This window comes from Cebus imitator, unplaced genomic scaffold, assembly GCF_001604975.1.
Source record: "Cebus imitator isolate Cc_AM_T3 unplaced genomic scaffold, Cebus_imitator-1.0 Scaffold8, whole genome shotgun sequence".
NCBI classification, from domain to species: domain Eukaryota; kingdom Metazoa; phylum Chordata; class Mammalia; order Primates; family Cebidae; genus Cebus; species Cebus imitator.
Genome location: NW_016107323.1, coordinates 6574531 through 6596173, shown reverse-complemented (window position 1 = coordinate 6596173; position 21643 = coordinate 6574531). Strand labels below are relative to the sequence as shown.

At 54.0% G+C, this 21643-nt stretch overlaps 1 protein-coding gene across 1 annotated transcript in view; it reads right to left on the bottom strand.

The window, feature by feature from the left end:
- Positions 1-1024: 1024 nt before the first annotated feature.
- Positions 1025-21643, bottom strand: part of MVK (mevalonate kinase) — a 23712-nt gene continuing 3093 nt past the window's right edge. The window contains exons 3-12 of the mRNA XM_017541663.2: positions 21372-21373; positions 19776-19860; positions 17978-18173; positions 16403-16558; positions 12019-12122; positions 11394-11439; positions 7442-7532; positions 6939-7055; positions 3111-3264; positions 1025-1877 (exon numbers count right to left, since the gene is read on the bottom strand). Of these exons, the coding sequence (XP_017397152.2) occupies positions 1726-1877; positions 3111-3264; positions 6939-7055; positions 7442-7532; positions 11394-11439; positions 12019-12122; positions 16403-16558; positions 17978-18173; positions 19776-19860; positions 21372-21373 (1103 nt within the window). The 3' untranslated portion in view covers positions 1025-1725. The remainder of the gene's footprint in view (positions 1878-3110; positions 3265-6938; positions 7056-7441; positions 7533-11393; positions 11440-12018; positions 12123-16402; positions 16559-17977; positions 18174-19775; positions 19861-21371; positions 21374-21643) is intronic.

Here is a 21643-nt window from a genome sequence, read left to right as displayed (position 1 = left end):
GGCCTTGGAGAAGTGGCTCGATCTCTCTGAGCTTTGGTTTCCTGGTCTGTAAAACGGGGATGAGACTAGCAGTGACCGTGAGACGGGGCAGAGATGAGAAGGGGTGATGCATGGGCACGCCTAGCACACGGTGCGCGCTCAGTATTAACACTACTGCTTTAAGCGTTGCGTTTTCAGGGGAAGGGGCAGGGAACAGCCATCAATGATGCTGGGGCCATTTCTTCAAGTTAAGCTGGGGCAGGCGCCCTCCCTTCACTCTCACGTTCCCAGCGGTGACCCCAGGCACGGCCCAAGCCTGGCGTCCGGGTGGAGCTCCGCCCCTGCTCATTACCCTCCCCAGGAAGACAACAGCAGGGAAGGGCGCCAGCTGCCCCCTAGTGGCCAAGGGCAGACGCGCACCGAGTCGCTTTAACCACATCCTGAAATCCCTGCGGCGACCTCCACCTTTCCACGTCTTCCCACTCGGCCTCTTTGCAGATCCGTGGCTCCCAAAGAGTCTGGCTGGCAAGGCGCCAACTACAAGGGTTTCCTGATGGATGCTATCATTTTGGAAAGCACCAAGCTGACTGCAATATAAAGTTCAAATAGGGCCGGTGGGGGTTGGGGGAAGGGAGTGTCAGGCACCCGGGCTATGCACACGTGAGTCTGTTTTCTCTACCTGGCCAGTTAATTTCAGAAAGGAAGGCGTGCCCAGGAGCGAGGCGAGTTCTGCTTTCCTGCCTTACACAGGTCTGTGCACTTGTGGGTGCTTGTGATTCTGGAGCTAGGAAGCTCAGCTTCTCCCTCTGAGAAGCAGCCTGGCGTTGTGCCGATGGACTGAGAGCCTCGTCCTGGCAGACGTGTCCAGGTCCCTGTCCAGCAAGGGCCACCTGGGAAAAGCCACCTCATCCCCAAGACACACAACAAAGTGACCCCAAACCCTTATTTCCCTCCATTGCTGAAGAGCTCCATGAAGGAAACAGCTGGAGAGGGGACAGGGACAGAGGAGGAGGGTGCTGGTGGCCTGGAGCCTCCCAGTCTGTGGTTGACACAAAATCTTTTTATTTTCCCTTTGCCATCTTTTTTGCAAACCTCTCAGGTACAGATTGGAAGAAACTGCACATTGACCCTGCCTTATTTAACCAGGCTGCTGCCTCCTGGACAGCCCCTGGGGGAGCCCTGCCCCGCCCCGCCCCGCCAGGTAGAAGGGAAGGCCACACCAAGTGCTGAATGAGCCAGCCACACAGCAGGTGCTCTGGGAGGGAGGGACAAGAGGTAAGGGAAGGCTTCCTGGAGAAGGGAGGGACCTGGCCCTGAGAGACGGGGCAGTTCCTGCTGAGGGAGAGAGAAGGCACTGGCTTCATTGCTTTCGGAACCCGGCCCCAGCATCAGAGCATCGGAGCACCTGACCCAGGCGGCCAGCAAGATCGCAGGCCAAGGCGCGGGCCCGAGGCAGATGGGACTGTGGGAGCCTGGGGAAGCAGCCCTCTCGTCTCAGGTCTGGAGCCTCAGAGGATCCTCCTGGGCCCCTGCTTGGCTGGCTCCAGATGATGCAGAGCACAGACCATGCCTCCCTAGGTCCCACCGATGGCCTGCAGAGCTCCGCAGGAAAGGCATCGCGAGCGGCTGGGGCCCCTCCGGCAGTGTCAGGAGCTGGGTGCCTGCTGGCCGTACAGGGGCGAGCTGCAGCCCCCAGAATACTCCAGAAAGGGGCCTCTGGGTGGGGCTGCAATGTTGCGGCTCCTCTCAGAGGCCATCCAGGGCCTGCCGGACTCGGCTGTCCAGAGAGGTGGCTGAGTGGACGGAGACACCGGGGGCACCGATGCTGGTTTCCCAGCAGTCAAAGCCACAGTTGGTCAGGGCCTGCTTCGTGGCCTCCACCTCTGGCTGCTCCAGCCCTGTGGGGAGGGAAAGCAGGTCACCCTTGACAACTCTGCTCCCTTGGCTCGTCGTAATCAAGGCAAATGCCCGGGTCTTCCTGCTGTGCCTTCCTGGCTGTGACCCCACCTGAGCCAACAGGCCCATGAGGCCCAGAGACTACCTGCAGCCCCTCCGTGCACTGAAATGCCCAGCCTCGCACGCCCCAGGGGTTTGGGGAGCAAGACTTAAAAACATGGGCTGTAAAGGCACAAGGACTTGGCCTTGCCTTGTGCTGGTCGTGTGACCTCAGATGAGTGACATCCCCTCTGTCAGTCTCAGTCTCCTCATCTGGGAATGCGGCTAATGCCAACCCCTGCAGACCCCAGGGAGGCTTACAGGAAATAATGCACGTAAAGTGCCTGGCACAACACCTGGTACAGCAGGCACACTCCAGAAATGTCAAGTCCCACCATCGTCATGGGCGCTGAACTAGGAACCAACAGTAGGGGTCTGCTGGAGTGAGGATGTGGCCACCTCCTGAGGCCTTTAGCCACCACTGGGGGGAGGGGATGGCTGGAGGCCAAGGGGGCTCAGTGCAAAGCAGAGAGGAAAGGAGGGATGAAGAACAGAGAGGAGATAAAGATGGGAAGGGAAAGAAAAAGAGCAGTAAGGGACAAGGAACACGGAGGGAAACAGAGGCAGGTGGGAACGTTTAGTGCCTACTGTAGGCCAGGAATGAGCCTGAGGACAGCGGTAGGTGTCAGGTGGTTAGACACCAGTGGAAGCCCCTTGCCAGGCCCCCTGCACAGGTGGCTTCCTAAGCCAAGCCCATTACTCGGTCTTGCTCTTTCCCAGATGAATGGGAAGGAAACCCCTTTGTTCTGTAACAAGATCAACCTCATCCTGACCATGTCAAGGGGTGCAAGTGGGGCAGGGTGAGGCAGACATGGAGAGTGCCAATGCCCTGGTTACTCCCCAAGCTTGTGGGGACAACCCTGATGACAAGAGCCCCGGCCACAGCCCAGCCCTGCACCAGGCTCTCTAGGTACACTTTCGTCCTTGAATCTGGGCAATGAACTTGCAAGCTAGAGACTCTCATCCTTATTTTACCAAGGAGGAAACGAAGACACAGAGAGGTTAATTAACTTGCTAAGGCCACGCAGCAGAGCTGACATGTTTCCAGGCCTCTTTTTCCTTTCAAGGGAATTCTCCAGGTGGACCCCTTTTACGAGCCCAGGCTGGCAGCCTGGCCCACCCAGCCCCAGGTATACCTGGCTTGAGGAGTGTGATGCCACAGCCACCGCCACCTGCACCAGTCAGCTTGCTGTGCAGTCCGTGGGCCCTGGTCACCTGGCAGAGCTGGTCCAGAGAGACGTGGCCCACGCCGAGGGCATTCAGATGGTGCTGGTTCATGTCAATGAGCTCCTAGGGGAGAAGGTTCCATCTGTTCCCACTTGGCCTGCCTGAGGCCGAGGTACCATGCCCACCCCTGTGCCTGCCTCGTCCATCTGACAGTTGTTGGCTGGGGACAACTAATGGCTTTGCCTAGCAGGTACGCTGGCCCTCTCCACTTGTAAAAGAATCCTCCCCTGCAGCATTTCTCATGGAGCTTGGGTAGAGCTGAGCATAACCTTCACCATAGTGGTGAGCACATATCCTGGGGCTGGTCACAGAAGCCTCTGGCACTGGTGACTGATCAGGGATGGGCATGTGGGCCATGCTGGGCCAATCATGGCCCTCCCAGGGTTTCCTCTGCCCCTTTCCACTACAGCTGCTAAAATCATTAACTTCAGATACAAGCCGCCAGGATGATCTGTCTTGCCTCATGGTCAGATGTTACGTAGAAGATGGACAGATTCCCGACCACATTATTTCAGCCCCTGGATCAAACTATACCTGAAGCCATTTACCTCTGGTCTTCTCGGTCAATATTGGCTTCTCAGCCAATGTATTCCTTTTCTGCAAAAGCCTGGTTGAAATGGATTTCTGTCATTTTCAAGAGAAAATGTCTCCATATGCCTCCCTACAGCTGCCTCGGGGTCTGGTTTCAGAGTAAGAACTAGCTGTAACTCCAGCAAGTCTGTAAGTGGGCAAACAGCGGTTTGTGTGGGTTTCTTCAATAATGCAGGATAAACTTCCTGCTCTGCAAGAATCCAACAAGATGCATGTGGATGAAAAAATAAAACTCACAGCTTCTACCACCCAGGCACCGAGTATCTAGATTCCATTTACCAAACGCCCACAACGTGCTGGGGCTCTAAGGATGGTTCCAGCCATCAGGAAGTAAAAACCACAGGGTTTGGAGTTAAGGAGACCTGTGTTCAAGTTTCGGCTCTGCCCCTTCTTGGTCGTGTGTCCTTGGATGAGGTCTTCTGCGCTGGGTCTGTCTCCTGCTCATAAATTGGGGTCATAGGAGTATCTGCCTCAGCAGGGTGTGGTGGCTCACGCCTGTAATCCCAGCACTTTGGGAGGCCAAGGCAGGTGGATCACTTGAGGTCAGAAGTTCAAGATCAGCCTGGCCAACATGGCAAAACACTATCTCTACTAAACATACAAAAATTAGCCAGGTATGCTGGCACGCACTCGTAATCCCAGCTACTAAGGAGGCTGAGACACGAGAATCATTTGAACCTGGGAGGTGGAGGATGCGATGAGCTGAGATCGCGCCACTGCACTCCAGCCTGGGCAACAGAGCAAGATGACTCTGTCTCAAAAAAAAGGAAAAAAAAAATAGTATCTGCTTCCTTGCCCTGAGGATGAAACAAGGTGAGTTTTCTGTTCAATGCCTGGCTATTAGAGGTATGTGCTGTTAGTATTTTCACAGGTCTGTTACCTTTTCGCAGGTCTGTTACCCTCATCCCCACTTTACAAAGGGGATAACAGAGGCTCAGAGAAGTAGTGACTTGCCTAGGATCACTGAGCTAGTAAGGTACCAAGCTGGCACTGGAAGCCGGGTCTGCCTAACATGAAGCTCTGCCCACCCTGCCTCTGAGAGCATCCCTGGCATCCCACACTTCTGTGTGAAGCTCTGCTTTGGGGCACCTGGATTGCCTGGACACCAGGAGTTGCCAATCACTGAGGCATCTCTGCAGATGCGTGGGGACAGCTGGTCAGGCAGGGTTGGGGTGGCCCTCCCCACGAGCCTGCCTCAAACCACACCCCCTGCCAAGCCCGTCGCTTTTGACAAATGAGCAGACAGGCATGATGGCTCAGTGGCAGCCCCGGGTGCTTTTCACCAGCCCAACGGGCTGGATGTGAGAGAAGACTTCTGGGGGCCGCTTTCTGCGCCTGAGCGCCAGGTGTCACGCTGCCGAGGCAGGTTCCAGACACCTGTCACATTCTGATCCAAAATCTGTCAAGGATCAGATGACAGGCTGTGACATGGGAGAACAGTTCGCTGGTTTGAGTGCAAAGCTGTCCAGGAGCAGCGCTGCACATTTCAGCGGCTGCCACACTGAAAATACACACAATGTATAATCAACGTGCTGTTCGCTGGCGTTCTCCAGGGGCTCGACAGGGTGTATTTTAGGCAGTGTTCTATCATTATTAATTTCCCACTCACGGGGACTGCGTTCCCTCCTTTCTACATGGAAGGAATGGAGAGCCAGGAAGACAAAGATGGAAGGAATGAGGGCAGAAACACAGGGATTCGGCGGCGGCTCTGCCCTGGCACATAGTAGGTGCTCATGACAGATCTGTTGAGTAAAGTGACAGACCAGTCCATCGGCTGGAGCCCTGGTTCGGCCACTCACTAGCTGGATAACCTTGGGGGAAGTCCCTCTTCAGGCCTCAGTTTTTACATCTGTAAAACAGGGATAAGACACCTACTTCACAGGGAGGTGGTTGTAAGGATCAAGTGAAAAACTCATTTGTAAAAGGCTTGGTTTAGTGACAGCTTCCACTCAGCACAGGGGCTACAGACTTGAATGCCCACAAAGGGACTGGGAGGCACCAGGCAATGACTACAGAGGCAGGGACTGTGGTGACACGGAGACCACACACCCCTCTCAAGGGGGTCCCCTCCTGTCCCTTCACTGACGGCTGCTGCAGAGCCGACTACGGCAGCTAGGGGCCGCCCGATCCTCTACTCTGCAAGGCAGCCAGATGGCTAATGTCAGTCCATATACACCAGGCCAGATGGACCGTGTCCAGGAGGAGGCTGGGCCCTTGGGTTCCCTGAGCTCATGGCATACCAGACATTGTGCTTATGTGTCACCCATGAGACTCCAAGCTGCCTTTTTTTTTGTGAGACAAGGTCTTACTCTGTCACCCAGGCTACAGATTGACCTCCCGGGCTCAAGTGATCCTCCTGCCTCAGCCTCTCGAGTAGCTCAGACTACTGGCACGCACCACTACGTCTGGCTAACTTTTGTATTTTTTGTAGAGACAACGTTTCACCATGTTGCCCAGCCTGGTCTCAAACTTCTAGGCTCAAGCAATCCACCTGCCTTGGCCTCCCAAAGTGCTAATGCTACACGTCCGCTGCGCCTGTCTAATCTGAGTGTTCTTAAGACACTCCAGCGAGGCCACACGGCCAGCAGAAGTGGAGCTGGGATTCACACACAGGCCTGATCACACTCCAAGTACAACGTCATAACCTCTACGCTAGAATTATGCAAATGGTGGTAGACGGGGTTACGATCATGAAAAAAAGTTAGGACCCGTCTGACCCGAAGCAGGCAGTTGGTAAGTAGGTGTTGAATGCACCCATGTAGTTGGCAACGGCAGGAGAGAGAGCAAGGAGGAAGTCGCCCCTGCACCAGCAGAGCGCTGTGTCGGCCACATCCCCATCCATCTAGGTGGGCCGGCGCTCCCTACACATGACCCCAAAGCCGGTCCACTGTACTTAGCACGAGCCAGGCCCTGACCTCCTTCCCTGTACTCTCCCAATTACTCAAAATCATCTGGGAAGACGCCTAAAAATAAGATACACCTGTGTGGCCCACAGAGCCCTGGGCCTAGGCCGGGGGCTTCTGAGAGCACAGGCCAGAGGCCTGTGTGCTGGTTCCCGGGGGGTTCTGAGCACTGCCAGATTGCAGAGCCACTGCCTTGGACAGTGGCGGACTGAGCAACCCCGGTTCCTGCGGACAGGCTCTTACTTCCAGCACGAGGTACTGCTCCAGGGCTGGGGCCTCCCCCATCTCTCCCAGCACGCGCTCACACTCCAGGGAGATGGCATCTATCGAGGTCAGGAGTGGGGCCACGATCTCTGGGAACTGGAGAAGAAAAGAAGGGCTGGTGAGGCTGGGGGCAGGCAGATGTGGCGCAGCTGCCCCTGCAGTGGGTGGAGGTGTTCCCAGAGCCCTCACCCATCCTCTGAGGAAACCGTCCCTCCTTCTGGGCCTGGCTTTTTTGCCTTCCCAGCTGCAAAGTCAGGGTGCCTAATGAGCCAGACCACTGTCGTTTTCAGAGTCCCCGTCCTGCCTCCTGGCCAGGCTATGAACAAGGGCAATACCTTCTGTTCTGCCAAAACCACCTCCCCAAGGGCCACCACCGCCCACCACGCCCCCATAACCCAGCAGCCAGAGGGAGACCTCGAAAATCCAAATGTAATTGTGTCCTGGCCTTCCCAAAACCTGCCCAGGAAGGGAACAGGAGTCACCTTGAGCAGCCTGTTTCTGACGCCAGCCACGAGGGCCTTGGTACTGCGAGGGACTTTGGTGTTGGTCAACAGGATCTGGAGAGCCGGCGGCCTGCAGGGTGAAGAGCAGACAGGGCCACACTGAACTCAAGACGCAGGAGCTGGGTCAGGACTGGGAGCAGTCCGGGAAGGCGCCCCACGCTGATACGGAGGAATAAGGGAGGCACAGGAGGTGACATTGGATGGGGCTTCCACTGCTAGCCGCAGCTGCACCTCCAACCCAGCTCCCAGGCGGGTAGCCGTTCTCCCTTGGCTTTTCACTCATTTATTCATTCAACTTAAACTGCGACCTGCAACGCGCTAGGCACAGCTGGGTCTTGGGACCAGGTCGAGGGAGGGGAGATGGGAGAAGGTCCGGAAAGGTTTTCCTGGCATGATGTAGACACTGAGAACTGAGGAAGAGTAAGAAACTACCAGGGTAAGAGCTAGCAGGGTGAGGATTTCTGGCAGGCGGAGCGGCCTGTGTGCTCCCGGAGGTGGTGAAACCCAGCAGTCATCCAGTGAGAAATTCAAAGTGGCTGTGAGTGCAAGGAGGCGCCAGCGTTCACTTGTGTGGGTCCCCCCACCAAGCTGGAGTCCAGGCAACAGGCCCTGAAATGGATCACACAGAGGGAAGATGCCCAGGCTGGCTGGTGTGGGCAGTGCCATGCACGGGCTCAGTAAATGCAGGGGAGGGCGAGGTTACAGAGGACGGTCCCCAGCACGCTGAGCCCATTCTTGCAGTACCTCGATGGTACCCAGACCAGTGGCCCTGGTCTAAAACAGGTGTCGTTACCGAGAGTCAGTCATCCCCTCGGCTGCCCCCTGGCACACAGACGTGTCCCAGGCAGCCACAGCAAGCTTATTCTCCAGCGTGACCCCATTGTCCTCATCTGCCCCCAAGAAGCTGTGTAAATCCCTCCTAAAGCCACAATCCCAATTGTCCTTGTAGTGAGCCGTCTTTGAGGGCTCAAGCCAACATTTCTTGCCATCCACCCTGCCTTTCAGAGGGCTGCAGGCCAGGATGGAGGGCAGGGGATTTGGATTCCTCTGGCCCGAGACAGCTGGAGACAGGCAGAGCCCCTGACACCTTTATTCGCTCTCTTCACAGTTCAAGACTGTAAAATCCAACAGGGCTGGAAAGGGCTGCCAGAAGCCTGCTTTATCTCACTGCCCATAAGCCCATGAAATTAATATCGATTCTCAGCCTTGGAGGCTGGCTTTTTTTTTTTTAACTTTATAAAAGATGAACATTCTATTTGGCTTTTCTCTTCCCTTCCAAGACAAGCCATTCCTCAAAAGGGCAGTGTTCTGGGAGGCCGCATCTTGATCCACTTCACAAACAATGCATTTTTTCTTTAGAGAGGCACCACGCATGGTTAGGGGCGGGGAAGCTCCTTAAGCCATCCATGGGATTAACGTGGAGCCCGGCCCCCAGCTCCTCCGAGAAGCCGCCATCTGCTCCCGTGGTACCTCACAGCAGGCAGCAAAGGTTGGTTTGCTCCATGTCCCCAACCAGCCGGGCGGGAAGAGTTTGGGTGCCCTATCTTCATCTTTCTTAGACAAGTCCTCTGCAGACAGGCCTGCCACCAGCCCCGCCGGCCCCGGGCTCATATGCCATCCAGTGGGCACCACTCGGGGAAGCCGGGGAAGCGCCTGAGTGATCTGGGCTTGGCCACTGCCCCAGCCTCTTCTCCTCTCCTCCCTCCCGAGGGTGTTCACTCTGCTCAGCCACCCTGACCTCCCAGCGGCTGCATGGTATGCCAGGCCGCATGCTCCTGCCTCAGGACCTCTGCGCCTCGCTTCCTCCGCTAGGGACCAGCCCCACCCCACAGCGGCGTGACTCATTCAGTTTTCTGTGCAATGTTCCTTCAGCAGCAGCCCCCCATCCCCCATCTAACTGGCCCCCTACTTCCCTTTCTAGCCTCTGATGCTGCTTGTTTCCTAAAGGTGCCCAAGATTACCTGCCATGTTCTCACAGAGCAACTGCTTTTTTGCCCCCTCCCATCAAAGTATGAGTTCCATGGAGGCGGGGCTTTGTTTTGCTCCCTGCGGAGGCTCTGGTGCTCAGCACACAGTAGGTGCTCAACGATACTTGTGGAAAGGATGGATGAACTCAGCCAGCAAAGAGCTAAGCACTTCAGAGCGCCGCTTCTGCTTTTGTCTTCAGGATCCCCTTACACAGACGAGGAGATGGAGGTCTGGGAGAAGTGAGTCACCTGAGGGCGCCAGCTGGCAGGAGAGCTGGACTCAAACCTAGGCCTGCAGACCCAGTGCCTCCACCCAGCACAGCAGCAACGCCCAGCCGTTCCCTGCCTGCCCCACTTGGAAAGCCTCCTCATTCCTCTCCTGATGCCCCCAGTAGACTGTGCACTGTGTCCGGCCACGTCTCCATCAGTTTTCTAGCTCCAAGGCCGAGTCCAGTGCTTTAGCCATGAGTGGCTCTCAGGAGACACTGAAGGAATGAAATGCCACCACTTCCATGAATGATTCCCCAGGCTCACAGTGGGATCTAGGATGCCCATCACTGTCACCTCTTCTCTGACGATTAGAGCGACCGCCTTCCCCAACAGACCATGGGCTCCCGAGGACAGGCCGGGGCCCAGCCATCTGAGAATCCTCCACACAATCCGGCTCTGGTGGATCTGGGGAAGCTGGCAGACCAGCTTCCACCTGGGCCCTTGGGCCTCCAGGATCTCCTGGCGACAACTGCTGGAGCAGCCCGAGGAAGCTCTTTTACGTTCCTACTGGCTTCTGTGGTGTGCGGAGGTTGGTGGCAAGGGTGATTTTGCCGTGCAGGGGACACTGAGCAATGCCTGAAGACATTTCTGATTGTTGCACTGAGGGTGCTACTGGCATCTGGTAGGTAGGGGCTGGGGATGGCTACAATGCACAGGGTGGCCCCACCACAAAGAATGACCCAACCCCAAACAGCCATAGTGCCAATGCTGACAACCCTGACGTACAGCCTTGGAAAGGGAGGTGTGGCTGGGCTGGAAGATCCCGGAGGTCTAGCCAGGGGCCCAGGTGTGGCACAGTGACAGGCCAGGGTATTGAGCCACTAATGGAGTGGTCCAGCTAGCGGGGGCTGCGGGCTAGGACTTGCCACTCATCCATGAAGACTGCCCTGGGTAAAGAAGAGAGAGCCCCAGGACCCGTACAGATATGAAAAGGCCCATGGAGGTAGCAAAGTGCCCTGGGACAAACACCACCCCACAACTTGATAGAGGGCTTAGGGAACAGCCAAAAAGGACCTGGCTCCCCTCTGCCACATGTTTCATTCCTGACACCCAACAATTCTACCGTGTGTGGAAACAGAGGATGCTGAAATCTCACATGCACGTTTGTGATTCCAATGACTCCAGTTCGAGGGACAGAAACATAAAACAGGCTGAGAGTCTCCAAATGTCACTTCTGCCCTGAGCCCCTCCCAAGCCTCCCTCGGGCTTCTGTCCTGCCTCTGCCCTGCGTGCCTCCATCATGGTGACTCATGTTGCCTGTGGTGCTGTTGTATGTATCTGTCCCCACTCCCCAAGCAGACTGAGAGCCCTTAGAAACAGTACCCATGCCTTATCTTTCCAATCCTACGCCCAGGGCAGCAGCATCAGGAACACAAGAAGCAATGGGTTCTTGTTCACTAAGCAAATACAAGAATGAAGGAATGAGCAGCTGAGGGTCCACGCGCTCAGCCTTGCATGACTTTCCCTTTCTTATCTCTCTGCAGTTTAAGAGCTGAAGGGGAGAAGGAAGACCAACTGCCAGGTCTTCCCCACCGCCCCCTGCTTCCTTGCAGCTGTGGGCTATGAGGGCCACATCAGGGGACAGACAGCCAGGAACACCTGCCTCCTACAGTACTTCCCAAATGTGCAGAGCTCTGCACCCTGGACACATGGATGCCGCCACCGCTGAATGTGTGGCTCCACCCCCAAGTTACCTCTTTAAGGATGAAATCTTCCCTTGTTGGTATCGGAGGGCTCCTCCTAAAGAGAAAAACCAGTGGGTCAGAGCCGTGGGAAAAGCTAACACATTGGGTTGAACTTTGGGTTGGGTTTGTTTTGCCCCCTACAGGAAAGAAGCTAAGTAATGAGTCAGCCCAGCTTCAATTACAGAAGGTGCAGGAGGGCAAAAGGCCCCCGAAGCCCCACCAGGAAGCTCTCACCAGGCCTTGGGTTCCTGGGTCCCCTCCCTACAGGCTGCCCAGCATCCCCCGACAGGCCACATGGTGAAGGCAGGGCCCAGGACTCGGCATCTGGGAGGCCACCTGTGTGGTCTGCAAACTCCACAGCAGTGGCTCTGCAGCCTGAACCCGCAACGCCCTTGGGGAGCTTGCGGAAGCTGCGGCTTCCCAGGCCTCAGTCCCAACCCCAGAGATTCTGATTCATGGGGTATGAGGCAGGGCCCCAAGATTTCTCTCCATTCCCCCCAAAATAGAAAAATGTTATTTTCCCGGAATCCATTGATTTTTTTCCTACCAAACCAGCATAGACACCTGGGCACCTACCATTGTAATAAGAATTTTTAAAATAACAAAAATAAAATAAACTGAAGGCAGCGCCTACCCCAGGTGCTGACAGCATTGTCCACTCCGGAGGGGTTCCCGTGAATCACTCTCTCCCCCTGGAAGGCCCACTTGTTAATGAGCTCCAAATCCTCCTTGGTCCACCTGAAGACACAGATGTTCGTCTTTACTGTGGCAGTGAGGAGTGGGGCTGGGGAGGGCCACCGGGGGCAGCCGAGGGCAGGGGCTGAAGGCCGTGCTAGGGGAGGCCAAGGGGCATAGGAGCGTGTGCCCTTGAGTGCAGAAAGAACAAGTCTACGCTGAACCTCTCTAGCTACGGAGCATGCTAAACCTGCCCTTCCCTCTGAAGCCCACCAGGCGCAGTTGAAAGAGCCCGGGCTTTGGACTCTCGTGGTCCTACTTTGCCTCTTTTTTTTTTGATATGGAGTCTCACTCTGTTGCCCAGGCGGGAGTACAGTGGTGCGATCTCAACTCACTGCAACCTCCGCCTTCCAGGTTCAAGCGATTCTCCTGCCTCAGCCTCCCCAGTAGCTGGGATTACAGGTGTGCACCACCACGCCCAGCTAATTTTTGTATTTTTCAGTAGAGAGGGGGTTTCACCATATTGGACAGGCTGGTCTTGAACTCCTGACCTCATGATCGGCCTGCCTCGGCCTCCCAAAGTGCTGGGATTACAGGCGCGAGTCACTGTGCCTGGCCCCTTCTTTGCCTCTTACTAGCTGAGTGACTCTGGGCCCATTATCTAACCTCTCTGAGCCTCACTCTCCTCCCTGGATCATGGGAACCCCACCCTCCTCAGAGGCTAGCTGCATGTGTCTAATGATGGCAAGGTGTCCACAAGCAGTGGGTGGGAACTGCCACTATAACAGACCTCTGCATAAGCGCCCACGCCTGAAGCAAGCCTGCCTTTAAGAAGAGCGGGCAGAGGTGTGACTGTTTCCCAGGGCCCTGAAAATAGATCCAAAGCACCATCATTATGAATTCGAACCCCAGGAGCCCCAGACACCCCTGGGGGAGCCAGGCTGATCCCAGCCACGTCTGGATCTCTCCCAAGCACACGGCCTCGCAGCCTTCCACAGACCAGGTGTGGGCTCACAGTTTAAGTGAACAGACCCAAAACACGAGTATGGGACACGGCAAAATGACCAGCCCCACTTCCCCATTCTTTTCTCTCTGCTTTTGCTTCCTTTCTGCAGATTCCTTCCTTGTGAAACAGCAGAAGCTAAAGGTGTTTCTGTGACCTCTGAGAATGACATGGCTCAGTGGCAGAGCTATGGAGTAAGCAGTGAGCATGGTTTTGTTTTTCCTTTTTCTTTTTTTTTGAGATGGAATCTTGCTCTGTCACCCAGGCTGGAGTGCAGTGGTGCAATCTCAGCTCACTGCAACCTCCACCTCCCGGGTTCAAGCGATTCTCCTGCCTCAGCCTCCCAAGTAGCTGGGATTACAGGCACCCACCACCACGACTGGCTAATTTTTGTATTTTTAGTAGAGACGGGGTTTCACTATGTTGGCCAGGCTGGTCTCGAACTCCTGACCTGAAGCGATCTGCCCATCTCAGCCTCCCAAAATGATGAGATTATAGGCGTGGCACCACTGTGCCCGGCCAGTGAACCTGTTTTGAAGCCCATCCCACCACTGACTCACTGGGAATCTGTGAGCAACCTCTTCACCTCAGACCCTCAGTTTTCTCATCCATAAAACAGAGATAATATGCCAGGCGCCGTGGCTCACACCTGTAATCCCAGCACTTTGGGAGGCCAAGGCAGGCAGATCACGAGGTCAGGAGTTCAAGACCAGACTGGCCAACATGGTGAAACCCCGTCTCTAGTAAAAATACAAAAATTAGCTGGGCATGGTGGCTTGTGCCTGTAATCCCAGCTACTTGGGAGGCTGAAGTAGGAGAATTGCTTGAACCAGGACCCAGGAGGCAGAGGTTGCAGTGAGCTGAGATTGTGCCACTGCACTCCAGCCTGGGCTACAGAGACTTCATCTCAAAAAAAAGAACAAACAGGGCTAATAGTGTCTGTCTCACTGAGGATACTGAGATGGAAAAAACACACAAGTGCTTTGTATAATGACCAGGAGACAGGATGTGCTCACCCCAAAACAGGGCGTCTGGGGTCACAGTGCCTGATTCAATCACTTACTTGCTGTGGAGCCCTGAGCAAGTCAATTACCTGCTGAGTCTCTTTCCTCATCTGTCAAATAGGATTTGTATGGACTTGCAACTCACATGGTAGCTGTGAGGCTGTGGCTCACGCCTGTAATCCCAGCACTTTGGGAGGCCGAGGCGGGTGGATCATGAGGTCAAGAGATCGAGACCATCCTGGTCAACATGGTGAAACCCCGTCTCTACTAAAAATACAAAAAATCAGCTGGGCATGGTGGTGTGTGCCTGTAATCCCAGCTACTCAGAAGGCTGAGGCAGGAGAATTGCCTGAACCCAGGAGGCGGAGGTTGCGGTGAGCCGAGATCGCGCCATTGCACTCCAGCCTGGGTAACATGAGTGAAACTCCATCTCAAAAAAAAAAAAAAAAAAATGAGTTAACATCAGTGAACATACCACTAATTAACATGTGCCAAACATTGTGCTAAATGCTTTTTCAAATGGACAGTTGAGAAATGGTCCATAATCCTCCCAATTGTACCCTACAGGGAAGGTACAATTATTATCCTGTTTCTTACAGAAGTGGAAACTGAGGCTTGGATGGGTAAAACAGCATCCTGGAGATCACAGTGCTACTCACTGCTATATCAGAACCACATCTGCTGACCTGGAGCCCAAGCTCTTAGCTACTAACTTAATGGCACCAACAAGATACACTCACTTATTCAGTATTTATTAAGCACCTACTAGGTGCCTGTGACTAAGCTCCCAATAGGACGCAAAACAGACAAGGTCCCTGACTTCTTGGAGCTTAGAGTCTAATGGAGAAAGTGAAGGTCAGTAAGCAATCAATATTCAAATACAAACAAATACATGACACTGAAATATGTGACTACAAGGCAGGTGTTTCTGTAAGAGTGCTGCGGGCTGAATTAGGGGAGGGGGGCTTGAAGGACAAGGGGAGCCAGGTAGACAAGGTGTGGGAGGGTGCGTTCCAGATACAGCGGCCAGCCTGTGCAGCTGTGGAACCACACCAGAGCTGGCTGGCCCTTTCCAGGGACTGACAGGTGGCAGCATGCCTGGGAAAGAAGCAAGCAATGGAGGTGGGGGAAGGTAACTCAGGCAGCTGACCTAGCCCAAGGCCTGGCCCCCTCAACAAATGTGTTTGTTTTTTAGGGCACAGTTTGTTTTTTAGGGGGCTCAGATTAGAATCTTCAAAGGAGACTGGGCTCCAGTCCTTTCTGACTCAGAAACACATGGTGGGTGGGGTGGGGTGGGGTGGGGTGGGGTGGGGGGTCTGCTCTCCGCAAGGGTTCTGAGAAGCAGTGACTGGCCTTCAGGGGAAGGTGGAGAATGGTTAGAAACAGCATAAACACACACACACACACGCACGCACGCACGCACGCACGCACAGTCACCCTCTGCCTTTTGAAAGGCAAGGCCAGTCTGTTGGCCAGCGGAGAATCACTTGAACCTGGAAGGCAGAGGTTGCAGTGAGCTGAGATCACACCACTGCACTGCAGCCTGGGTGACAGAGCAAGACTCCATCTCAAAAAAAACCAAGCTCAGAAAACAAAATAAAAAACCCAGCCTAGGAGGAGGCAGAGCTCTGTATTTGGGGGCCCCATCCACAGCTCCTGTCCCAGGACAGACTGCACCACCTCTGTGCCCCGGATGGTTTCCCGAGGGGCATTCTCCTAATGAGAGATTCTGCGGTCAAGCCTGTCTTGACAGGCCTGAGTCACGTGATTCCCCACCAGCAGGAACGCAGAGAGGTGACACGCCCTGTAGGAGGAGTGGCGCCCTGGTCTCATGGACACACCCCCCATATGGAGCTCTCAGCTCACTGTAGCTTCTTTCATAGCCGTGTGGGAAAACTGAGCAATCACCCGTAGGGCACTGCCATCACCACACAGAGGAGGGCACGAAGGCTCTGGGGGTTTCCAGGCCACTGTCCTAGGGTGAGTCAGTACAGAAGTGGGGTTCACCTAACCCGCCACCCTCCAGCTCTGGACCCCAGCTCTTTCTACCATACCATGGACGCTTGAACCCAACAGAGCCAAGACGGGGGTGAGCAGAGGTGGTGGAGAGCAGGAGGAAAAGCTCGGACTCTGAGTTCACATCCCGCTCTGCCAGCACTAGCTGTGGGGCCCTGGGCGAGCGATTTGGCCTCTCAGGCCTCAGCTTCCTCATCTGTAAAATGGCTACTATGACACCTCTCACGTCACAGGGAGGTGGTAAGGTCTGAGCCAGAGAAGCCCCGCTCCCCCTGTCCTGCGCTCGGGAGGGACACTGGCGAGGCTAGAACCACGGGTACCTGTTGATGTGCTCCCCATCCTTCAGCGGGTTTGGGATCTCCTCACACATGGTCAGGAAGGCCGCTGCCAGACACACCGAGTAGGCGGCGCTGGAGCCCAAGCCCGCCCCGGGGGGCAGCTCCGACCACACTACCACATCCAGGCTCGGCAGGGTCCTGAAACACACCAGGCACAAAACGTGACTCTCCTGCAGGGCGGAGGGTGCCAGCACTGAACCGGGGGCCAGGCCCAGGCCTGACTCCAAGCATCCGGTCCACTTTTCTCAACTGGGAGACACTTCTTGACCCCAAATGTGGCCCTACTGAACATCAGGAACTCATGGTGAATCAGACAACTAGAAAACAGGTACCAGGTTTAATCCCTGGGTCATCCAACTAGGGCCCTTCCCAGAAACACCTGGCAAGCCGTCAGCCCCTTTCTCCCTCCTCCTTCCCACGCCCACATGCTGGGCTTTTCTGTGGTCCTGCTCTGAGCACAGCCTGGCCCCTCAGCCTGCAATAGCCTTATACCTCCTTATCCCCCAGAGAAATCCCCGCCCATCTTTCAAGGCCTTACCACATGTCGCTTCCACTGTGACACTTTCCCTAGCTACCTACAAAGACCACTCCTGGCTCCCCTTGTAGGACCCCCTGCGTGCCCTCCACACCACTGCCTCGTCACAGCATGCTAGGACTGTGTGTTCACCGGGGGCCTCTCCTGCCAGACAGTGTTCCCCAACCATGTGTCACACAGTCTGCTTTTGATCAAAAGTTCTGAATCGCTACGTCTTACGTGTATTTCCTCCCAGTGAGAACTGTCAAAGTTCATGTTTGGTAATTTCCGCAAAGTACTTCTCCCATTTCCCAAATATAAAAATTGCAATACTGAATGTGTGTCTTCAAATTCCACACACTCACCCCACCCAGATTGGAAGATTCTGAAATGTCCCTCACCCACTTAAGGGGACACGCCTCTCTCAAGCTGAAATTCTGCCTCAGACAGTAAGTATCAGGCCATTTCCAAATGTGTCCTCGGCACAGAGCCTGGCCCCTAAACCCGAATCTGCTGCTCAAGGGAAGGGCTGTCCCTGGAGGTTACCCGTTGGGTTCTGGACAAAAAAAAAAAAAAAAAACACAACAACAAAGAGGCTGGGGCCAGGTGTGGTGGCTCATGCCTGTGATCCCAGCACTTTCAGAGACCAAGGCAGTTGGATCACATGAGCCCAGGAGTTTGAGACCAGCCTGGGCAACATAGTGAGACTCCATCTCTACAAAAATTTAAAAATTAGCCAGGTGTGGTGGTGTACACCCGTACTCCCAGCTACTTGGGAGGCTGAGGTGGAAGGATCACTTGAGCCTGGGAGGTCGAGGCTGGAGTCAGCTGAGATCATACCACTGCACGCCAGCCTGGGCGACAGAGAGACCCTGTCTCAAAAAAAAAAGGCATGTCATTATACTACGTCTGGCAAGGTGAGGACAGAAAATGGTGGCCGCTCTAGAAGGAGTATGTGCACTCTCCAGCAGCAACGACAGAAACCCTTCCTGCTTCCCCACAGGAGGCGGCATCTGGACTCCTTCCCCAGACCACGCACACACCTCTGCTTCCGGAAGATGGACAGGTATAAGTAAAGAAAGGCCAGCACAGCCAGGCGCTCGGTGACGGCACAGTCGTCAGGCAAGCCCGCAACCTCCTTCAGCTTCTCCACTTGCTCTGGGGTGGGCGCTGTGACATCACCTTGCTCTGTCCCACAGGCAAACAAGCAAACACAAGTGGGTGAGAGGGCCTCAGGTGCTTTATAAACAGAATACAGAAAATCAACTCGTCACTGCGATCGGAGCATGGGTGGACATGAATTTATTGTCTGAACACCACACCCAAGTCTATTTATTGGCTTTAGGCAGACCTGGGTTTGAGTCCCAACTGTGCCATTTACTGGCCATGTGACTGAAGCTGCCTGAACTGTTTCCCACCTTGGTAAAACAGGGATAACAACAGCGCCTCTTCACAGGGTTGTCACGAAGGTAAAGTTAAATAAGGGATGTAAACTTTTTGGCACGGCACCTGGCAGGTAGTAAGTGCTTAATTAACAGTAGTGTTAAGGCCGGGTGCAGTGGCTCATGCCGGTAATCCCAGCTACTTTGGGAGGCTGAGGTGGGCCAATGACTTGAGCCCAGGAGTTTGAGACCAGCCTGGGCAACATGGCAAAACTCTAACTCTACAAAAAGTACAAACACTAGCCAGGCATGGTGGCGCACACCTGTGGTCCCAGCTACTCGGAAGGATGAGGTAGGAGGATCGCTTGAGCCCGGGAGGTTGAGGCAACAGTGAGCTGTGCTCACACCACTGCACTCCTACCTGCATGACAGAGTGAGACCCTGTCTCAAAAAAAAAAAGGTAGTCTTAAAACACACACACACAGAATGTTGTCTCAATCACACAAGGTCCTAGGTTTCACCTTCCATTGTATAAAACCAAAATCAAAGGAGTACTAAGTTAGCCCCCAAAATACTTCCCTCCTCCAAAAGAGAATCATCAGGAACAGAACCTGTAAATGTGAGGCACTCCCTGGGCAGAAGGGGTGGGTAAGGCAGGCGGGGGATGTGCAGGAACCTGGGCCGCGTCCCTCTGAGACACCGAGGAGGCAGAACCTGTCTGGCCAGCTTCCCTTTACAAATCCCTCCCTGAGCGTTGGGCCAAATTCTCAAGGGACCGGGAGATGGGATTGGGTGTGTATGTGTCAGGAAACCTGGGGCAAGGGTTAAGTGCTGGGTAATACACGTTGAATAGATGAATGATATACTCAAACCAGCAAGTCATGACACTGCTGAGAACCCAGATATTTCAGAGCTCTGTAATTGAGATGGAACAGTTGTTAAGAGCCTGTATTTGGGTGCCAGAAGAAACCTGGATCTGAATCCTTTCAGTATCACCAGCAAGTGTAACCTGAGCCACTTGACCTCTGAACTTTAATTTTCAAATCTGTACAATGGGGATGCATGATACCACCTACTCCCAGGAATGCTGGAGAATTCTAAGAGTGCTAATATATGTGAACATACTTATCAGTGCCTGGCACACATAAATGTCCAACAGGTGTCCATTGGAGTACTAGGGTACGGTGGCACGTGCCTATAGTCCCAGCTACTCGGGAGGCTGAGGCAGGAGGATCACTTGAGCCCAGGAGTTTGAGACCAGCCTGGGCAACATAGCAAGACCCTGCCTCTAAAAAAAAAAAAAAAAATGTTCAGTGTTTATTACTATCAAGAGGGAGCAAAAGGACACTGAAAGAAAGATGGTGGATCTTTGCAACCTAGTAGAAGGTGCTATGTCTCCCAATGCTCTGAAACTAACAATCCCTTACCCACATACTGCGCTCTGTCACGGCCCCAGTACCTGCCTCCAGTGTGGTCAGATCCTCAGCCCAGCCCTCAGTCAGGCAACAAGTCTCTGCTCCCAGAGGCCCAGAGGGTGAACGGACCTGCCCAGGTTCACCGAGGGAGTCGGAGCGGTCTGAAACATGTTCCCTTACACCTGGCTGCTTCCACCCCAAGCTGCCGACACACACAACTTGCAGCTGGTTCTCAGGGGACATTTCTGGCCTGGCTGGGTGGCCCTGTGCACCACAGAAAGCAAGTTCCACATGCTCTGGCCGGCTGTTTTCAGATGCACGCTCCAAAGGAGTGACTTCTTTTTTTTTTTTTTTTTGAGACGGAGTTTCGCTCTTGTTGCCCAGGCTGGAGTACAATGGTGTGATCTCAGCTCACCACAACCTCTGCCTCCCAGGTTCAAGCGATTCTCCTGCGTCAGCCTCCCAGGTAGCTGAGATTACAGGCATGTGCCACCATGCCTGGCTAATTTTGTATTTTTAGTAGAGACGGGGTTTCTCCATGTTGGTCAGGCTGGTCAGGAGTGGCTCTTAACTGAGGTGTTCCCAGAATCTTCCAGGGAACCCCTTTCAAAAACTCCTATCACCACTGCCAACTTCTAATAAGAGAGGAGAGGGGCAGAGCCAGGAGTCCATCTGTATTGGTAAAAACAAAAACAACCACCACAATCACAAAAAACTGCCGGGTGATTCCAGGACATGATGAGGTTTTAAAGAGTTGCTCTAAAATGAGGATTCTGGCGGGGCACAGTGGCTCTCACCTGTAACCACGGCACTTTGGGAGGCCAAAGTGGGGAAGTGGGAAACTGCTTGAGGCTAGGAGTTCCAGACCAGCCTGGGCAACACAGCGAGACCCTGTCTCAACAAGTGAAATAAGAATTTTCAATTCTTCCTCCATTCCCAAACGTGGAGTGATGGTTTCTCACGGGGAATGGGAAGCAGGTGTCAAGGGTTTGGGTGTAGTCCAGGGAAAAACCCGAGAAGCTTCTCATTTACCACACCCTGGCTGAGAAACACTGTTCCAAAGAGCAAGGCTTCAGCCCAGAGAGCGGACAGCAAATTGAGAACAGAAAACACACATCAGCTGGGGCAGGTGCACGGGATCTACTCATGGAAAAAGCTAGCCTGCTTATGAGCGGATGAAATCTTCACACTGGCAAAAATCAGCACACACACCTGACTCACAAAAGAAAAAAACTGACATTTCTGAATGGTTTATATGGCCTGACCCAATTTTGGTTAAAAAAACAAGATAACTCCCTGTCTCCATCTTTCTATCCATCTGTAGAAAATCACCCAGAAGAATTAATGCCAAAATGCTTGGAGTCATTACTGGGGTCAGGGAAGGGAGACGGGGAATAACAGGTGATTTTTAAATTACAATGTCCCAGTATTAACTGTCTTTTCCAATAATAACCATAGGTTACTTTTATTTTTATTAATTTTTTTTTTTTTTTTTTTGAGATGGAGCCTTGCTCTGTCTCCCAGGCTGGAGTGCAATGGCGAGATCTTGGCTCACTGCAACCTCCACCTCCCAGGTTCAAATGATTCTGTGACCTCAGCCGCCCAAGTAATTGGGATTACAAGCATGCACCACCACACCCAGCTAATTTTTGTATTTTTAGTAAAGATGGGGTTTCGCCATGTTGGCCAGGCTGGTCTCGAACTCCTGATCTCAGGTGATCGGCCTCCCAAAGTATTAGAACGACAAGCCTACGCCCTGGGCCCACCCTACTTTTATTAACTTTTAATTATACAAAATGCCAATATTCTCCTCATTTAAAATGTGTCCCTTTGTCTTTCTCTGGGCCGAGGTCTCTCCCAGGAAAACTAATCACCACTGCCAATCTGATGTCTACACCCCTGAGATCTTTTT